Source organism: Oncorhynchus mykiss, chromosome 26 (assembly GCF_013265735.2).
Source record: "Oncorhynchus mykiss isolate Arlee chromosome 26, USDA_OmykA_1.1, whole genome shotgun sequence".
Lineage (NCBI taxonomy): Eukaryota > Metazoa > Chordata > Actinopteri > Salmoniformes > Salmonidae > Oncorhynchus > Oncorhynchus mykiss.
In genome coordinates this window covers 26,405,295-26,425,402 of record NC_048590.1, presented here as the reverse complement: position 1 = coordinate 26,425,402, position 20,108 = coordinate 26,405,295, and the positions used below count along the sequence as shown (strand labels likewise).

The window sequence follows — 20,108 nt, the reverse complement described above, 5'->3', positions numbered from 1 at the left end:
AGAAACTCTAGTTTGTTTCTAAATGTTTTCTGTTTGGAAAAAATAAAAAACATTTTGTAACAGAATAGGTGGTCATTCTGCCAAACAGTTTCTATTAGACAAATTCTGGTACGTTCCTCCGTTGCGTTTGGCAACAGATTCGGCTGAATGACTACACCCCTGGTTTATCCAAAAATGTATGAACATGTACGTAATGAAGACCATGGCTAAGGAACAGACCAGTAACCTAGGCCTACTATTACAGTATATCAGCTGCAGACACATACTTTGACATGTAACTCAATCATGGGAATACAGAATCACATTTTAGTCAAATTTTATTTTTTGTGCCAATGGCAGTTGTGAGTGAACATAATTTTTTGTTTAGTAGTTGGACTGTATAGCATACAATAACACAACAAACATGTCCAGAAACCCTCATTCACTGACATTACATTGGGCTTGGATGTCCACCACACTAATGAGGGAAGAAGGGATAGAGACAAAGCACAAGGTAATAAGAGCATACAATTTAATGTTTAATGTAATGGTGGAAAAATAATTTAAGTAACTTATTTCCCTTAATAATGCAGATTGCAAGATTCAAACCATATGATAAAATGGAAAACAGTCAATGCCACCGGGACACAGTGAGACCAGACCAACAGACCAATCTGATTATTTCCCCAGGCTTCATCACCATGCCAACCCCTGCAGAGATCTGCCAGCAGGCGAGGTCACAATACTACACAGAGGTGCCCTCTGTGAGAGGGGCTGTCTTGTTGTCATCAGGCTTCATGGCTGGGAAGAACAGCACCTCCTGTGAAACAGAATTAACATCAGGTGGTTTCACAGACAGAGTCCTGCTGAAGTGCATTCAAGTTTGTAGTGTATTGCATGTGTAAACAAGCATCAAAACAGTGTCCCCTACTGCATAATAATAAACATGCATGCCTAAAGCCTTGTTCACATTGGCAGTTTGAAGCGACTCACATGCAAATTCTTTTGCATTTCTGATTCAAATCTATTACTTTTCCTGCAGTCTGAACAGCCAAAAAGCACATGGAATCAAGGCTTGAAATATCTGGTTCCATGTGCTACAATGGAAGTCAGATACAAATCTGATTACTGGCCATTCAACTTGTGTCTGAACAGTCAAATCTGATTTATTGTTTTTTAGACTTATTTGGCATATCTTGTTGCTTGCTAGCTACTCGGTTGACAATGTGATAAGAACACGTGGTAGCTAACGAGCTTGTTAATGGTTTACAAACAAATGACTGGATGTTCTAGAAAGCTGAACAGCTACCTAGCTAGCGGACTGCTGTGGCTAGCCAAAAAGGACTCCTTTTGAAAGGTGGATCATCTTATCCTTTGAGCCTTTATAAGTGTTCTTACACTATGACTTTGAACATTTAAAGCAACTGGGAAACATCCATGGCAGACATTGTCGTCATCTTAGCTGCTACATAACTTCTGAGTGATAGGAAGCACAAGCACCACCACCAATCAGCCTACACCACTGCGCACACACCAGTCATTACTATGACAACTAGCATAGCCATGTCCGCAAATGACTGCCACCTGAACAACATCAAACTTCCCCCCCCGATTTGGTCACTTGTAAATTCCGGTTTGAACACTCAGTATTCCAAAACAGATTTGAAAAACTACATTGATTTGAGCATTAAGGCCTACAGTGCTTTAGAGATTGCACAGGATCTATATGGACCTCTGTCTGTATGTATTGACTGTACCTTGATGTTGTTGGAGTCTGTGAGGAACATGGTAAGACGGTCAAGGCCCATGCCCCAGCCAGCAGTTGGTGGCAGGCCATACTCTAGTGCCGTGCAGAAAGTCTCATCAATGGACATGCTTTCGTCATCACCCTCTGCCTTGGCCTAATAAAACACAAAAATACACACAGAAGATAGATGAAAAACCAAAACAAAGTAGCTCATCAAGATTTACAGAGTGGTGACTCAAACAGGAAAATATCACAAAGAAAATGAAGCACCAATGGTAACTAAGTTGACGTAAGGCAAGAATCTTTGGGAAATGTGTCAGTTCAGTGGCCCCAACTACTACATTGTTTCTAGCATTACTCAGCCGACTCGCCCAGGCACACTGACCTTAGCCTGTTGCTCAAAGAGCTCCCTCTGTCTGATAGGGTCGTTCAACTCAGTGTAGGCATTACAAATCTCCTTCTTCAATACAAACAGCTCAAAACGCTCCGTCAGGCCTTTCTCTGACCGGTGCCTGTATGGGGAGAGATCAAGGAGAGCATAGCTAGAGACATCAGCATTGACAAGCAGGGGGCACTGCAAGACCTATGTTGACTCTTATTTCAAATGTTAACCTGCAGTCCATTGGAATGTGAATAAGAGCATTGTTGCTTGTTTTTAAATGAGTGTAATATGGATAGGAAGAGCTCACCATTTGGCCAGGGGGCTCATGATCTGTGGGTGGTCACAGATGAACGTGGGGTTGATACACGTGACTTCCAGGAAATCTCCCACCAACTGCAGGAATAAACACCAACTTCAGTTTAGTTGTGATGTCAACAACACGGAAGGGGTATAGGAGGAGGGTTTCCTGATGTAAATTAGAAAAGGTACCTTGTCAAGGAGGCGGGCAGTGGTTCTAGGAGGAGGGCACTCCACTCCTTTCTGGGCACACAGTTCATCAAAGAATTTACGTGTGTCTGGGGTGGGTGGAGAGGGACAGGTCAGTAAGACAACCTAGGAAATTATATAAATATATAGAGGTATAGCTGTGGCACTGTACTGACCGCCATTCATTCTCTTACCGTCACTGTCGTAGGTGTCAGCAGCTGGGAACTTGACGCCCATCTCCTTCTCCAGGTCGTGCGTCATGCTGACCCTCCTGAAGGGAGGAGTGAAGTCGATCTCATAGGTCGGGCCCTCTGGACCCTCTGGATGATACTTCACTTTGTACTCTCCAGTGATGTGCTTGACCATCCCTGATGGGAAGAGAGAGAGTAGACCAGTTAGTTATGGAACCTAGCAGCTACATACCTACATGTCACTGTGAGTAACATTATATATTGACATTCCAGAATGATCAAGCAGAAACACCCCCTTCATTCACCCGAGAGAAGCTTCTCTGTGATATCCATCAAGTCATGGTAATCTGCATAGGCCATATAGAATTCGCAGGTGGTGAACTCTGGATTGTGGGTGAGGTCAATGCCTTCGTTTCTGAACTGCCGTCCAATCTCATACACTCTGTCAATCCCCCCAACCACAAGCATCTGGGGAAAGAAGACAAGTAAATATGAGCATTGAGTTGAAAGTGTTTTTTCATGTGTTATTGGTCCTTCCTCGGAGGACATGTTACCTTGTGGTAGAGCTCAGGAGCGATCCTCATGTAAAGGTTCATGTCTAGGTCATTATGGTAGGTCACAAAGGGTTTGGCCACGGCCCCACCAGGAATCAGGTTCATCATGGGCGTCTCAATCTGTAAGAAACGTGTGTTGTGGTTTTAAAGTCTCAGTTACCTATCTCCATCTATCACCAAAATCCTGTTTGTGAAAAAGAAACCTTTAAAATGACTTTCCACATCAAAGAGAAGAGAGGTTTACCCCTCTTGAACTCTTAACCCGAACTCCTCCACACTCCAATGTAATTTTCCTGACAAACCATAATTTATAATTTTTTTTAAACAAAAGTGCCCCCTAGTGGCTATTTCCCTCACCTCCAGGAATCCCAGCCCATCCAGGAAGCTGCGGAGGTAAGTGATGATCTTGGCACGTGTTACAAACTTCTGCCTCACATAGTCATTGAGAATCAGATCCAGGTATCGCTGGCGAAATCGTGTTTCCTGGAGGCAATGGGTTAGAGAAAGTGTGAAGATCCCAAGAAATTGTCAATTATTCTGCAGGTTACATGAATTAAAGGTGTCCTGTATCAGCTCTCATTCATACGAAGGCCTGACATGCTTTCTGTATGTCCACTACAGGATTGTGAAGGTGCTCACCTTGTCCTTGAGACCAAAGTGGAGGTGGGGCAGCATGTGCAAGCAAGGTGAAAGCAGGGTCATCTCTATGGGAATTATGCTCAACTCGCCCTTTTTGGTCTTCCCTGGATTACCACGAACACCGATGATGTCACCACGCCGCAGCTTGTTGTTGATGCGTACAAACTCCTCCTCAGACTTGTAGCCCCTGACAGGAAAGATTGACAGACAGGGTTAGAAAAGATACATGTGGGAGTTATGAGCTCACATGAGTAGTGTAGTTCTGGGAAGGACCATGTACTGTACCTGTTGGTGGCCATAACTTGCAGCTTGACGCCTTCCCCTCGCAAGTCATAGAAGATTAACTTGGCCCCGGACTCTCTCTTGGCATGAACACGACCTGCCAACAACAGAGTTTCACACATGTCAAAAATACAGATTGACCATCAAATGACAACATCATATTATTTCAAATCACAATATTTGAAAACAGTTGTTGTCAGTACCTGATACATTGAGGACAATGTCTGTTAGCTGGTCTCCAGGCTGTAGGTGGTTGTATTTCTCAATGAACCCTGTGAGCGACAGATCTACATTGTACTTGTGAGGGTATGGGTCCTCTGCTGTGCCCTTCAGAGCCTGGATGGCTTGACTGCGGATCTTAAAGTATTGCTATTGGAATAAACAACATAAAGTGAGGTTAGTGCAAATGTACAAGAGCTCAATTACTGCAGCCCTATTTTTGAGAAATATATATTTGTAATCTTCTACTAAGATCAGCAGTCAAATGTTCTGAAGAAAATCACAAGAGGGAGGGAAGGACGATCATAAACATCCATATAACTCACGTTAGGGTCCAGGGTCTCCTCATCTGCCCCGTATGCATTCTGAACTGCCTGGTCATTGGTCTGCTTCTGCTCAACCTGCTCTTTGACTTTGGCTTCCTTCTCAGATGCCTTCTTCTCAGCTTTCATTCGCCTCTTCAGCTCACTGACAACAACAACAACACAGACACAGAGGGTAACATCAGGGTATCTAGTGGACTCAGCATCGAGGTTGAGGACTACTCGGGAGACTACTTTATAAAGCCATACAAGTAATTCCTAAAAAGGGAATCATTCATGACAAAAGGTTAGTTGTTTTTCTCACTGAACGGAAAAGCCACCAACCTTTTGTCACCTCGACAGCGATTCCCCTGAATTAGAGCTGGGACTGACACTGTGCTGGGGAGAGCGAACTTTACCCCCTGAGCCCTGACCCCAAAGGCTTGACACACCTGGTGCCTGGCAGTCCTGACCACCAGAGTCAGCATGGTGATGCAGGCTGACCTACTGTGCTACACCAGTCAATGACCAGACCTGGAGAGAGACACACACACAGCCAACTTATTTCTGTGAATTTGAAACATGGGAACAACACTTCACATGTTGCGTTTATATTTTTGTTCAGTGTAAATGGGTTTAGTAACACTGGTGTAAAGTAAGTAGAAACACTTTAAAGTACTACATAAGTAGTTTAAATATTTTTTGACTACTTTTACTCCACTACAATGGAGTAAAAGTCGCAGGACTTTGCAGTTCGAAAACTCTGCCGTCATTTTCATATGGCCCTGATATATATCGGGGGTGTCTCTCTATAAAAGTCCCTGGCCTCACACCAAAACACAGATTTAAGAGTCAAACTATCGTTCAAAATGAACAACCAACCCGTGTCAATGTATTTCAGGTCGTGATTCGGTTAAGTTAAATAACAAAGCAACTGATTTGCTTCTTTTCCGTTTCGCCAACCTCCCATAATCTCCATCCGAAATTCCAGAATTTACAGAATGACTAAATTCTCTTCTAACCAGTGATATAAAAATTATCATATTCTGTGTGTCATTTGAATAGGGAACTGACAGCGTTTTAGCAACATTACTTTTTAAAAAACATTTTCTGACAATATGACCAGTTAGATATGGTCATTTCCACATCTTAATAAATTCATAGAATAATTGGGAACAACATTTGAAAACTATCACAATGTAGAGTGGGAAAGTGGCCATGCGTTTGGAAAAATAATAGATACTGCAGTAAATAATTTACAACAAAAAAACATCTGTCTCACCCAGGACCGGAGTCTACGCAGACTAGCGCAGAATAACCAATCAAAGCCAACAGTAGGCCTTTATGCCACACATGCCTCCTATCATTCGATTTGAACTGGACTGTGTTTACAGGCAGTAGCAACGACGTGATTTTAGATCATTAGAAAGCATTCGCCAAAAGCCACAAAATACACCTGAATAGATTTCCACAAATATTTAAATATCATGGGAGTCCTATTGATCAATCAACCATGAAAAGGTAGGCTCCCTCTCCCCTAGTTATGCACATCAACAACAGCAAGATCAACAACTAATGCTATCTAGAGCGAGATTAGATGAACACTCTTAAACCATTGCCTGGCAATGCATGCTTGTCCCCAACCCACGTTTGACAACTGAATGGGAACTTTCCGGCACGCACAGTTGATCGATGCCAAATACATTTGATTGACAACTAAGGGTGCGTTGGTAAATTACCTTCAGTGTGTCAGCGTGCTCTGGGTCGTTTGTGAATTCAGCGCATTGTCAGATTGTCCGTTCGTAAATTCAGAGTGTTTTGCTCTCCAAGTATTCAGAGCCACACACACAATACACTGGACGCTGTGGTTGAGGAGTAGGGTTGATCCGAGCGTTCCTCACAATGGCAGTCAAGCACCAAGTCAAATGGCCACCTCACTCTTGACCATTTTACTCGCTCTAGCGGAGCTGGTTAGGCTGTTTACATGTTATTTAGAGCGTTAGTGACTAACTGCGCTAGTGGCAACAATTCATCAGTTATTCTGCGCTCTGGCACATTAAGACGAGAGTGCTCTGAAATCGGAGTAGATAGCCAGAGTGAATTTAGAAATGCAAGAGATATGCAAACTGGATAATAGTTGTTCAAGTTCAGCATAGTTAACTAGATAGCCAGCAACGCGATTCACATTTATTGCTAGCTGAACAAATGACACCTGTATCTCTAGTTGTAACCACCAAAAACAATATGGGGAAAAAGGTCAGTCACTCATCCAATGACATCCTCCTTAGCTGGCTAGCTAGCTACCTAACGTTAGGCACCATGCTTTTAGCTTGCTAAATAAATACTTTCATGTGCCTTAATAACAAACTTGTATGCCATCTGTAAATATGAATCATATTGTTAAATTCTGAGCCTAGTTGGTTTAGCCAAGGAAAAAGGCAGGAACCTTCCCGCTGACCATGGTTGGCTGAAATAATGGATGGGGCTGGTCATACCGAGAGATGAGTTTGGATTGGTCTGTAATGTAGCATGCTTCTGTCTATAACATGAGCTGTTCAGTACATCAATCTGTTTGTACTGTAAGGGTTGATATTATGGTTCATTATTTAGCTAGCTACCCTTTATATCTAAACAAAAGACTACTTCGTCAGATGATTACACGACCCATCAAGTTAGCCAGGTGTGTCTGGGGATGATTACAACCATCTATTGTATTTCATTATTTTTGCAACTACTTTCACCACTTTTAGTATTGAAATCTTTGTTTGTTTATTAAACTACTCACTCTGTTTAGCACATGGCCTCACATGTGAATCCTTAAAGAGATGGGCTCAAGGACGATGTGAACTATGCTGAATGGGTGTAGACAATGAGCTCTCCAGTAGGTGTACCTAAACATTCAATGGCCATTTTCTCAAAAGTAGTGATACAAGTTTTACTTTCAAAGCAGAATTACTTACCCATTGTTCCTCAACTGCAGTGTATGATACACGATTTTGAAGTCGATAACTATTTTCAACTTATGTTTTAGGAATAACAATGGAACATAACATTAATTTCCAATAATATTCTAATTAAATCAGGGAGAAACTGCTGACTGAGTCAGTGCTGTGATTGATTTATTTTGATGATATACCTGACATCGTGAAAACAGCTTTGTCCTGTCTAATCACGTTTGAGTGTCAAAAAAAGTTAAGCATTTTCATTGACTTTTGATAATGAAGTACAGTTGAAGTCAGAAGTTTACATACACCTTAGCCAAATACATTTAAACTCAGTTTCACAATTCCTGACATTTAATCCTAGTAAAAATTCCCTGTCTTAGGTCAGTTAGGATCACCACTTTATTTTCAGAATGTGAAATGTCAGAATAATAGTAGAGAGTGATATTTCAGCTTTTATTTCTTTCATCATATTCCCAGTGGGTCAGAAGTTTACATACACTCAATTAGTATTTGGTAGCTTTACTTTTAAATTGTTTAACTTGGGTCAAACGTTTTGGGTAGCCTTCCGCAAGCTTCCCAAAATGGGCCAAAATAAATTTTGGCCCATTCCTCCTGACAGAGCTGGTGTAGCAGTCAGGTTTGTAGGTCTCCTTGCTCGCACACGCTTTTTCAGTTCTGCCCACACATTTTCTATAGGATTGAGGTCAGGGCTTTGTGATGGCCACTCCAATACCTTGACTTTGTTGCCCTTAAGCCATTTTGCCACAACTTTGGAAGTTTGCAACCAAGCTTTAACTTCCTGACTGATGTCTTGAGATGTTGCTTCAATATATCCACATAATTTTCCTACCTCATGATGCCATCTATTTTGTAAAGTGCACCAGTCCCTCCTACAGCAAAGCACCCCCACAGCATGATGCTGCCACCCCGTGCTTCACGGTTGGGATGGTATTCTTCAGCTTGCAAGCATCCCCCTTTTCCCTCCAAACATAATGATTGTCATTATGGCCAAGCAGTTCTATTTTTGTTTCATCAGACCAGAGGACATTTCTCCAAAAAGTACAATCTTCGTCCCCATGTGCAGTTGCAAACCGTAGTCTGGCTTTTTTATGGTGGTTCTGGAGCAGTGGCTTCTTCCTTGCTGAGCGGCCTTTCAGGTTATGTCGATATAGGACTTGTTTTACTGTGGATATAGATACTTTTGTACCTGTTTCCTCCAGCATCTTCACAAGGTCCTTTGCTGTTGTTCTGAGATTGATTTGCACTTTTCACACCAAAGTACGTTCATCTCTAAGAGACAGAACACATCTCCTTCCTGAGCGGTATGATGGCTGCGTGGTCCCATGGTGTTTATACTTGCGTACTATTGTTTGTACAGATGAACGTGGCATTTGGAAATTGCTCCCAAAGATGAACCAGACTTATGGAGGTCTATCATTTATTTTTTGAGGTCTTGGCTGATTTCTTTTCATTTTCCCATGATGTCAAGCAAAGAGGCACTGCGTTTGAAGGTAGACCTTGAAATACATCCACAGGTACACCTCCAATTGACTCAAATTATGTCAATTAGCCTATCAGAAGCTTCTAAAGCCATGACATCATTTTCTGGAATTTTCCAAGCTGTTTAAAATTAAAGGCACAGTCAACTTAGTGTATGTAAACTTCTGACGAACTGGAATTGTGATACAGTGAATTATAAGTGAAATAACCTGTAAACAATTCTTGGAAAAATTACTTGTGTCATGCACAAAGTAGATGTCCTAACCAACTTGCCAAAACTATAGTTTGTTAACAAGAAATTTGTGGAGTGGAGTGAAAACTAGTTTTAATGACTCCAACCTAAGTGTATGTAAACTTCCGACTTCAACTGTACATTCAACTCACATGTGTATCCTTAAAGAGATTGATGTGGCTAGGGCTTAAGAGGGTGGGAACTACGCTGAATGGATATAGAGAAAGAAGAGCTCTCCAGTAGGTCTACCAAAACATTCAAGGGACATTAACTTGTAACCCCAAAAGTGGGGTTACAAGTTAACCAGTGTATGATATACTATTTTGTAGTCTGTATTTTCATCCAATGTAAAAAACACTATTTCAAATGTTGCTACATAAGACCGAATTGAGGTGGTGGGTCAAAAATGCATCACTTCCAAATGTAGCTGGCTGTCTTCAACAGGTTGTCCTTTAAGCCAGTGATGTAAACAATATTTCCAGTTTCTGTTCTTTTTTGTGTTGGTTTCAACAGCGCATACAATCTGATTTCCCCTTTAAATCGCTATGAGTGTTTAATATATCACAAAATGTGTCTGCATATTGATTTGGACACTTAAATGGCTCAATGTCAAAACAGAGTTTATCAAAAGTTCTTGTCAACACATAAATAGCATATCAGTATGACCTGAACGGTGGGTGAAGTCAGGAAGCAGCAACAGCATCATTTTCAATTTGTTTTAGGAATAACTTAACATTAATTTCCAATTGAATCAGGTTAGAACTGCTGAATGAGTCCAAAAACGTACTGTGATTTTTTTTGATAAACCCGTTCTCACTATTTCAGATATGCCCTGTCTAGTCAGTGTTAAAAAAAATTAAAAAATCGTAGTGTCTGTTTTTGCCTAATATAAGTAATACATTTTATTTTTTTTTTACTTTTGAGAATTAAGTATAATAAAAACCAAATACTTAGACTTTTACACAAGGAATATTTTACTCTAACTTTCACTTGACTCATTTTATATTAAGATAACTTTACTTTTACTCAAGTATGACAATTGGGTAATTTTTCCACTGAGTAGGAAGAACATTTTCACTATCATTCTGAGCTGATTAGTCAGACCATGTAGCCTAGAAGTAATTTAGCTAGCTAAATCCACTAGCTAGCAAGCCATCCCATTGCAGAAGTGGGATTATAGGATAATTCGCTTGGATGCATAAAGCTGACGATTTCAGTGTTTCCCCACATAAATAGCACACCAGTATCACTTGAAAGGTTGCTTAATTTGGCAAGCAACTCATTACGGTAAAGCTAAAAAGGCTAACACTACTTTAGCTAAAACGTGGTTTTGTTCATAAACCTACATGAAAACAAGAAACTTCAAATCAGCAAATAACCATGGGTAATTTGTACGATGCAATATGGGTTTTGTAGTCATCTACGCACAGAATAGGATGATAAGCATGAATGCGTGCACATTAAAGGACTACAAGCAGCACGCGCGATATGCAACTTGAACCGAATGGACCATTGGAATTTGTATGCACATTCGCTATGGTAAACTTGTTTTTCCATCGTGCTTTATCCGAACTGGTGCAACAATATCCTACTACTTTTATCGTTTAATAACAAGGATGTGATCCACACACACCATCAAAGTGTTGCAAACGTCTTCATAAATGCTGTCCAAAAAAAGAGTGAATCGACAATGGCTTACTTTTTGCTGAGTTTCTCTGCATCCACCTCGGTAACGTCTGCCATCTTATTTTTCTCCTTTGCTAGGCTTTGTCGGGCGTTGGCATCCAACGTTATGGTGCATTACCGCCACCTACTGTATTGGACAGTGGGCCAGGGAGAAACTAAATTCTACCTGCCAGCCACGTTTCTCATTAAAAAATATTACAAAACATTTGAGACTGTATCTAATGACGTTCTACTCAGTATACTCTTTAAACTAATTTCCTGTATTCCCTTCTCCCTCATACTAGATATCAGCCTCTCTCTTTCCCTCTCATACTGCCCACACTGTATCAATACATGCTCCACTATCTCTGTTTCAAAATCAAATACAAATGTATTTGTCACATGAGCTGAATACAACAGGTGTAGGTAGACCTTACCATTAAAATGCTTACTTACAAGCCCTGAACCAACAATGCAGTTTTAATTAAAAGACTGCAGTTTTAAGAAAAATATTTACTAAATTAACTAAAGTAAAATAAATAAAAGTAACAATAAAATAACAATAACTACGCTATATACAGGGGGTACCGATACTGAGTCAATGTGCGGGGATACAGGTTAGTCGAGGTAATTGAGGTAATATGTACATGTAGGTACATGTAGGTAAAGTGACTATGCATAGATAATAAACAGCAAGTAGCAGCAGAGTAAAAAAAGGGGGCGGGGGGGGGGGGGGGATCAATGCAAAAAGTCTTGGTAGCCATTTGATTAGCCGTTCAGGAGTCTTATGGCTTGGGAGTAGAAGCTGTAAAGAAGCCTCTTGGACCTAGACTTGGCGCTCCGTTTCCGCTTTCCATGCGACGGCAGAGAGAACAGTCTATGACTAGGCTGGCTGGAGTCTTTGGCAATTTTTAGGGCCTTCCTCTGCCTGGATGGCAGGAAGCTTGGCCCCAGTGATGTACTGGGTCGTACACACTACCCTCTGTGGCGCCTTGCAGTCGGAGGCCGAGCAGTTGCCATACCAGTGCAGCTGTAGAACATTTTGAGGATCTGAGGACCCATGCCAAATATTTTCAGTCTCCTGATGGGGAATAGGTGTTGTCATGCCCTCTTCACGACTGTCCTGGTGTGTTTGGGCCATGATAGTTTGTTGAAGATGTGCACACCAAGGAACTCTCAACCTGCTCCACTACAGCCCCGTCAATGAAAATGGGGGCGTGCTCGGCCCTTCTTTTCCTGTAGTCCACGATTATCTCCTGGCAATAATCACACTTTCCTGTTGGAGGTTTTCCTACCAAATGTAAAGTCTTATTCAACTGGCTGTGTCCCAGCCTTAATCTAAAAATAGCCTCCTCTCTTTTGTCCATTCCTGCCTTCCTCCCCTCCCCGACTTTCTTCTGTACTTGCAATAAATGCCTGCTCTTAGAATCTCTATTCCACTGCTCCTGCCATCTCTGCATCATCACTGTCCATATCAGGGGATTTGCCTCTGCCTTGCTCATTGAAACTCCAACATCAACATCCCTGAACAAAGTGCTTCTTTAGCCAGTACATCAACTGTCTCTTTCCCCTCCACCCCAACATGGACTGGAACCCAAGTAAATCTTATTTGCATACCCATTTATCTAATCCTGCAATGGGCTTGTAGTACATCATAAAGCAGGTATTGTCTGGAGGATTGAAGACTCATCAACATTGCACATGAATCGGAGCAAATAGCTCCTCTGTCTGGCTTGACTTCTTCAACCCACCTGCAAGGCCAGCAATATGGCCATCAGCTCTACCGTATATAGAGCCAGATGATCTGTAATACGTTTCCTGAGTGCCACCCCACATTCCTGCACTACAAATGCTGACCCAGTGTGTCTGTCCTTGGATCTTTTGAACCATCTGTGTAAATGGCCACAAAATCTTGATACACAGTATCCAGATGTCTCTTTAACAAATCAGATGGATCAACACCCTCCCTATCTTTCCCTAGTCTCTCCAATACTTCTAGGTCAACTACTGGAGGCGGGAGTAGCCATGCGGGAGTAGCCATTTAATAATGGGAATTGATGGGAAATGATGTAAAATATATCACTAGCCACTTTAAACAATGCTACCTAATATAATGTTTACATACCCTACATTTTCATCTCATATGTATACGTATATACTGTACTCTATATCATCTACTGCATCTTTATGTAATACATGTATCACTAGCCACTTTAACTATGCCACTTTGTTTACATACTCATCTCATATGTATATACTGTACTCAATACCATCTACTGTATCTTGCCTATGCTGCTCTGTACCATCACTAATTCATATATATTTATGTACATATTCTTTATCCCCTTACACTTGTGTCTATAAGGTAGTAGTTTTGGAATTGTTAGCTAGATTACTTGTTGGTTATTACTGCATTGTCGGAACTAGAAGCACAAGCATTTCGCTACACTCGCATTAACATCTGCTAACCATGTGTATGTGACAAATAACATTTGATTTGATTTGATTTGCAGGGTTTACAGAAATAGCTACCGTTGTACTAAACTCCCTTCCAAACATCTCCCTCGCCTGAATATTACCCACCCACCCAAAGCTTGTGTTCTGTCCTCGCTCATGTTCCCAGCATACCTGTAAAATCCCTTTCGCAGGATAAGACAGCCCATGTCCCTGTAGGTTGACCCAATAATTCAGCTGCTGTCTCCTAATCTGCAATGGCATGTCCTCCATCTCCACCTGTAGTGCAGACACTTGGGAGGTCCGAAACGCCCCACTCCATATTCCTTGCCCCTCTATGACATCTAGACTTTCCAATGAGGTCCGGACTGCCGAACCATATGCTATACTGCCATAGTCTATTACAGATCAGATCAATGCAACATACAGTACATGGTCCTCAATGAGGAACGCCCCCCACTTCTTCACCATCAGACAGCCCATCACATTTAGCACCTTCTTACACTTTCCCACCACTCTCTCTCTGTGTTCTGCCCAGGTCAGTCTAGTGTCAAAGTATACCCCAAGGAACCTGAAGGCCCCCACCGTCACCAAGTTTCTCGAATATACTGTAACCTCAAGCATACCTCATCACCCACTTTCCTCCTGGTAAAGAACACTGAGTTTTCTCTACAGAAAACCTGACTCCTCACATTAATGCCCACCGCTCTACCTCATCAATTGCCTCCTGTACCTTCCTGACTATGTACTGTATGGCACATTTCTTCCCCTCTTCCATAAGGCGCCATCATCTGCAAATAACAACCTCCCAATATCTGGCCATACCTGAGAGTACATCATTGATCGTGAATGAAAACAACAAAGGCCTAATTACGCTCCCCTGCGGTGTACCATTATCCACCATGTAGCTAGCTGCCTTGTCCTTCCCATTTGAACAAGAGGAATACCTATGTAAGAATGCTGTTCATAGCTCAGCCTTCAACACCATAGTACCCATCAAGCTTGGGCCCTGGGTCTGACCCCCGCCCTATGCAACTGGGTCCTGGACTTTCTGACGGGCCACCCCCAGGTGGTGAATGTAGGAAACATCATCTCCACTACGCTGATCTTCAACACAGGGCCCCAACAAGGGTGCATGCTCAGTCCCCTCCTGTACTCCCTGTTCACCCTTGACTGCGTGACCACTCACACCTCCAACTCAATCATAAAGTTTGCAGACGATACAACAGTAGTAGGCCTGATTATCAACAGTGACGAGACAGGCTACAGGGGGGAGTTGAGGACCCTGGCGGAGGGGTGCCAGGAAAATAACCTCACTCAATGTCAACAAAATGAAGAAGCTGATCATGGACTTCAGTAGACAGCAGAGGGTGCACGGCCCTATCCACATCGATGAGACCGCAGTGGAGAAGGTCCTTGGAGTACACATCACTGGCAACCTGAAATGGTCCACCCACACAGACAGTGTGGTGAAGAAAGATCAACAGGGCCTCTTCAACCTCAGGAGGCTGAATACATTTGGCTTGGCCCCTAAGACCCTCATAAACGTTTACAGATTCACAATTGAAAGCATCCTGTCGGACTGTATCACCGCCTGGTACGGCAACTGCACTGCCCGCAACCGCAGGGCTCTCCAGAGGGTGGTGCAATCTTCCCAATCCATCACCGGGGCAACACTGCCTGCTTTCCAGGACACCTACAGCACCTGATGTCACAGGAAGGCCAAAAAGATCATCAAGGACATCAAACACACGAGCCACAGCATTTTCACCCCGCTATCATCCAGAAGACGAGGTCAGTACAGGTGGATCAAAGCTGGGAAGGAGAGACTGAAAAACTGCTTCTATCTCAAGGCCATCGGACTGTTAAATAGCCATTACTAGCCGGCTACCACTCGGTTACTCAACCCCACACTTTAGAGGCTGCTGCCCCATGTACATAGACATGGAATCACTGGTCACTTTAATAATGGAACACTAGTCAGTTTAATTATGTTTACATACTGCTTTACTCATTTCATATGTATATACTGTATTTTACTGTATTTTAGTCAATGACATTGCTCATCCTAATAATGATATATTTCTTAATTCCATCCTTTTGTTTTTAGATGTATTGTGTGTACTGTGTGTATTGTTGTGAATTGTTAGATACTACTGAACTGTTGGAGCTAAGAACACAAGCATTTCGCTACACCCGCAATAACATCTGCTAAATATGTGTATGTGACCAATTAAAATTGGATTTGATTTGATAGACTTCCCCACCATCCCCTGTATAGACCTTCCAAACAGAAAATCCTTTATCCAGTTGTACATTCTTCCTCCTACCCCCATAATATCATGCTTGATTAACAACCCCTCCTTCCACATCATACACCTTCTCCACATCAAAAAAGACAGCTACAACAGTCTCCTTGTTCACCTGATCCTTCCTGACCTCTGATTCTAAGCAGAGCACTGGGTCCATAGTTCCCCGGGCCCTTCCTGAACCCACTCTGATGTGGCGATACTAGCCCCTTGCTCTCCAGGAAGTAAGTTAGCCTCGCCGTAATCATACGTTCCATAATCTTTCACACGTGATGTTAAAGTTATTGGCCGATAGCTTGTTGGCCTCACTGGGTCTTTCCCGGGCTTCTGGATTGGTACCACTACTGCCTCCTTCCAGCTGCCTGGAGGTTCCCCTCCTCCCACACTCTGTTGTACAACACCAATCAGGATGTTGTACATCACTAAGATGGGCAAACATAACATAGCACACCTCATCTTTCCCAGGTGAAGATAACCCAGCCTTGCCCTTTTCACCTCTGCCATGGTGCATTCAACGCATCATTTACATCGTCCCTCCTATCTGGTGCTCCTCTCTCGTTCTCTCTCTCCCCCTCCTCTGACAAAATTTGCCGAGCTATGCACTTGGACAAATGTTTTGACCATCATCTCTGCCTTCTCATCTGTATCCTCCCCACTCGTCAACACTGGATAATTTCACTCCCTTCTAACCGCACTTCTTCCACAGGTGTCGCCCTTCCAATGGTGTCACAGAACCGACGACAACCTGACCTCTTTGCCTAACGGATAGTTCTCCTCACCAGGGCCTGCTTATACTAAATCAGATGTTGGAAGTCATGCGTCCTTTTCAGTACTCTAAATGCCCTGTTTCTACTCCTCACCATTGCCCCACACTCCTCCGTCCACCATGGGACTGATTTCCTCCTCCCTGAACTCTTAAGTATAGCCTCAGTAGTTTCCCCCACTCAATTATTCATACTATCCACATACCCGCTCATATCCACCCGAGCAATCACCTGCTCACTCAGCTCCTGAAACTGATCCCACTTCACACTTCCAAACCCCCACCTTTCTTCTCCATTCACTGACACCTGATCCCACAATGCCCTTCCAAACACTCAACCGTCTACTCCATGCACTGATACCTCCTCCCCCCTCCGACCTACTGTACATAGTATGGGGTAATGATCACTCCCTACTGTCAACTCCTCCCATACCTCCCACTCACAAGATTCCTGCCATCGCACTAGATACCTGTGGCTACATCAATCCTGGTCCCTCGGCCATCATTCAGGCATACCTATCTTTCATCTCTATCAGATTTTCCATCACTTGGCCATTTCCATCCATCCAATTCCCCACACCACATTACTTCTATCCTGGCCCTCAACCCTCTCCAGCTCCAAGCGAGATCAACGCACGTACACAAATATTGACGTTGAATTGTACGCAATGACATCTCAGCGTATTCAAGAGGATCAGTCACAGAAGACACTGCGCAAAAGTAGTACTGCACTCAGACCACCAGGGGGATCATAGGGGTTTATTTTGTTGTGGGTGGTCTTCATTTTCTATATATTTTTTATTTATTTAACCTTTAATTTAACTAGGCAAGTCAGTTGAGAACAAATTCTTATTTAAAATGACTGCCTACCCCGGATCTTAGATCATTGAAGAACACGGGTAATTTACAAATTATTAACCTCTAATCACAATATTAATATACATGTGAATATGTGACCATATTCATCTGGTTTCTGAGCATGCAAGCATGTTTTCCCTTTTTACTTCCCTCGCTCTCCTCCTTTCATAATGTTAAAACATGTTTCAGATGGACAACTAGGGTAAGGCCATCATGCATTTGATTGATGATTAGCTATGTTACTCTTCAAACGTAATTCAATTCACGTGCTTGTGATTTTGTAATTTCCAATCTTTCACAGTATGGTTCATTCATGGCATCTTTGTGTCTCTCCTGAGCAAAAACAAAAGTTGATCAATACAAAAATCTTACCAAAACCAAACATCAGAGGGTGTGGAAATTAACTTGACAAAGGAAAACGTATCATCTATCTTTATTAATATAGATAACAGCAGGTTTACATAAATATAATTGCAAGAGTATACAAATGCCCCAACAAAAGCAAAAATACATTTATATCGATTCATTTTTTCAAAGGTAATATTTCACGGTTGTTCACATGGTAGCTAAAAACACATAAGTGATATGCACTCCCCATACCTATAACCTGTCAATGCTATCAACAGGTTCACTACTATCCCCAGCAGAAAAAAAACCCTCATGGAAATAAAGCAGACTTTCACATCAAACCAAAGCCAGACAGGTTAAGGGGACACAAACAGAAGTGTGTGAACAGACTAACTGATGACAATTACAATATAAACAAAACACCCATGATAAAAATTCTGAATGAAAAGTTTGTTTGAATTAGGTGAAATTTGTGTTCGTCTTGACTGACATAAGCCCAATCATAAAAATCAATTCCGGTGGCACACAGTATCAATATTATTTCAAAAAGCTACATAAATAATGAACAGAATTACAATATTTCGTTATAGTTTCCCCTTTGCAATGAACAATCAAGAGTGGCTAGATAGATCAAATCTATATTAAAAAAGTTACAGATATACATTTATATTGAATCAAGCTGCATAGCAGTTTGAGACAAAACTTCAATTGCAACGACGTTAAACAACAAATGCAATTAACATTTTCATGGAAATAAAATCAGATGCACAACACTATACATTTATCTGGTCACGCATCTCTGTACGGCATTTGAAGCACACAAGTCGTATGGCTTGCAAGATACTAGTTATCAAGGGCTAATAACCACTGACAATAGTGTCACAGCGGTGAATAAATCAGGCAACACTGGTACAAGATAAATCTGGTCTCTACTATAAAAAGTTTGTCAAGGCACAAGTATATCATCCAATGTACTGAGCAATACTTCTAAAATATATTTGCTGTACACTGTGATGTCATAAATCATTGGTTAGTCTGGGTGCAAATATGGTAAAAATATAACTTTCAAGGTGACCTCTGCATTTCTGTAGTCATTGGTTGAGTAGGAAAAGTAGTTCATTTTTAGGTCTTCAGTAAATGGAACCTTAACCGGCACAATAACGTATAGCGTCACTCAATTACAAAGACTCGTCATCAATGTAAAACATGTAGCCGCAGAACCAAATAGTCCTCCTCTTTTGTCAAAGCTCAAACTATTTGGGATATTCATTGGTTACATTTGAAAATAGGTATTTTTTCCCCCTCAATATGCCTATTGTGTATTCATAACACAAAACATGAACATGCTGCTGCCAAAATATTGTATGTATACTATATATAAAGAATGTACTTTATCATTGTAATTGGTCCAATGTTGAGTAAGGTGGCCTGATTAGCAACCTGCTCGGGTTGAGGTAACAAACACATTCTGCGTTTGGAGTTTTTTGTAAACCCTATTAACAAATATTTAATAGATACTGTTTTATCTGTCTGTATGGCTTTATAACTGGCATAGTTGTCCAATAACTTCCTGCTCTTTCCTTATTCAAGAGGTGAAGTAAGTTGTAGATGTGACAGTACAGGTTCAATGTTTCACAAATGATATCACAAGGGTTTGACTTAAACTATCAGCTTTGGACAAACATACTGTACAATTGATCTCAACCTGGCATATGAACAGAAATCTATCTAAGGAGGAAAACAATGCACAGGAAAGTACATGTGACTCGTAGTGTACATGGTACATTTGAACTCCCTCAACCATAAAGTTGTATCCCTGTCCTCAGAAGGAGAAGATAAGCTTCACTGACAGATATGTCACACAAGAACACTGCCAATTACAGTTTCAACAGGTGGGGAAGGGCCAAATCCACATAACTAATATTAATACAATTACGGAGTTAAATCAGAACCAAACTTGTACATCAAGTCATTTGTAGGACAAAGATGATTGTGGGACACAATATCTAAGACAAAAAAAATAACAAATAAATTAGATATGATTTCTGAAAAGATGTATTAGAACTACACCAGTAAAAAAGATATGATAAAATATTTGTAAATCTTGTAAAAAATTCACATAAATACTCATGACTATTGGAAACAAAAGTACTATTTTTTCACAAGAGTTGAAGAAAGCCAATCACAGACAGCTCTTTTCTCTAAAGCAACTTAACGGTTCATTCTTCATGAGTAGGGTCCCTTTAAATATCT

The 20,108-nt window shown here is 41.6% G+C and overlaps 1 protein-coding gene across 2 annotated transcripts; it reads right to left on the bottom strand.

The window, feature by feature from the left end:
* Positions 1-299: 299 nt before the first annotated feature.
* kars1 (lysyl-tRNA synthetase 1) lies at positions 300-11,304 on the bottom strand. Of its 2 annotated transcripts, XM_021586169.2 has the most exons (15): positions 11,158-11,286; positions 5,127-5,315; positions 4,806-4,947; positions 4,464-4,629; positions 4,264-4,357; positions 3,979-4,165; positions 3,697-3,822; positions 3,340-3,459; positions 3,091-3,253; positions 2,789-2,962; positions 2,598-2,683; positions 2,416-2,501; positions 2,112-2,238; positions 1,737-1,880; positions 300-799 (listed from the first exon to the last, which is right to left on the bottom strand). In XM_021586169.2, the coding sequence occupies exons 2-15, from the start codon at positions 5,267-5,269 to the stop codon at positions 725-727; spliced, it is 1,833 nt and encodes a 610-aa protein (XP_021441844.2). In that variant the 5' UTR covers positions 5,270-5,315; positions 11,158-11,286; the 3' UTR covers positions 300-724. The 2 variants fall into 2 exon arrangements, with proteins under 2 accessions (XP_021441844.2, XP_021441845.1); XM_021586170.2 differs by lacking the exon at positions 5,127-5,315 and having other exon boundaries at positions 11,158-11,304.
* Between the last annotated feature and the right edge of the window lie 8,804 nt (positions 11,305-20,108).

Bases quoted from the DNA above. Each gene is read 5' to 3' on its own strand.
- kars1 (XM_021586169.2), bottom strand. From the start codon at position 5,269: ATGCTGACTCTGGTGGTCAGGACTGCCAGGCACCAGGTGTGTCAAGCC. The intron at 4,630-4,805 runs GTGAGTTATATG...TTATTCCAATAG, and splicing joins AGGAGACCCTGGACCCTAAC to CAATACTTTAAGATCCGCAG. The intron at 3,460-3,696 runs GTGAGGGAAATA...CGTTTCTTACAG, and splicing joins ATGGGCTGGGATTCCTGGAG to ATTGAGACGCCCATGATGAA.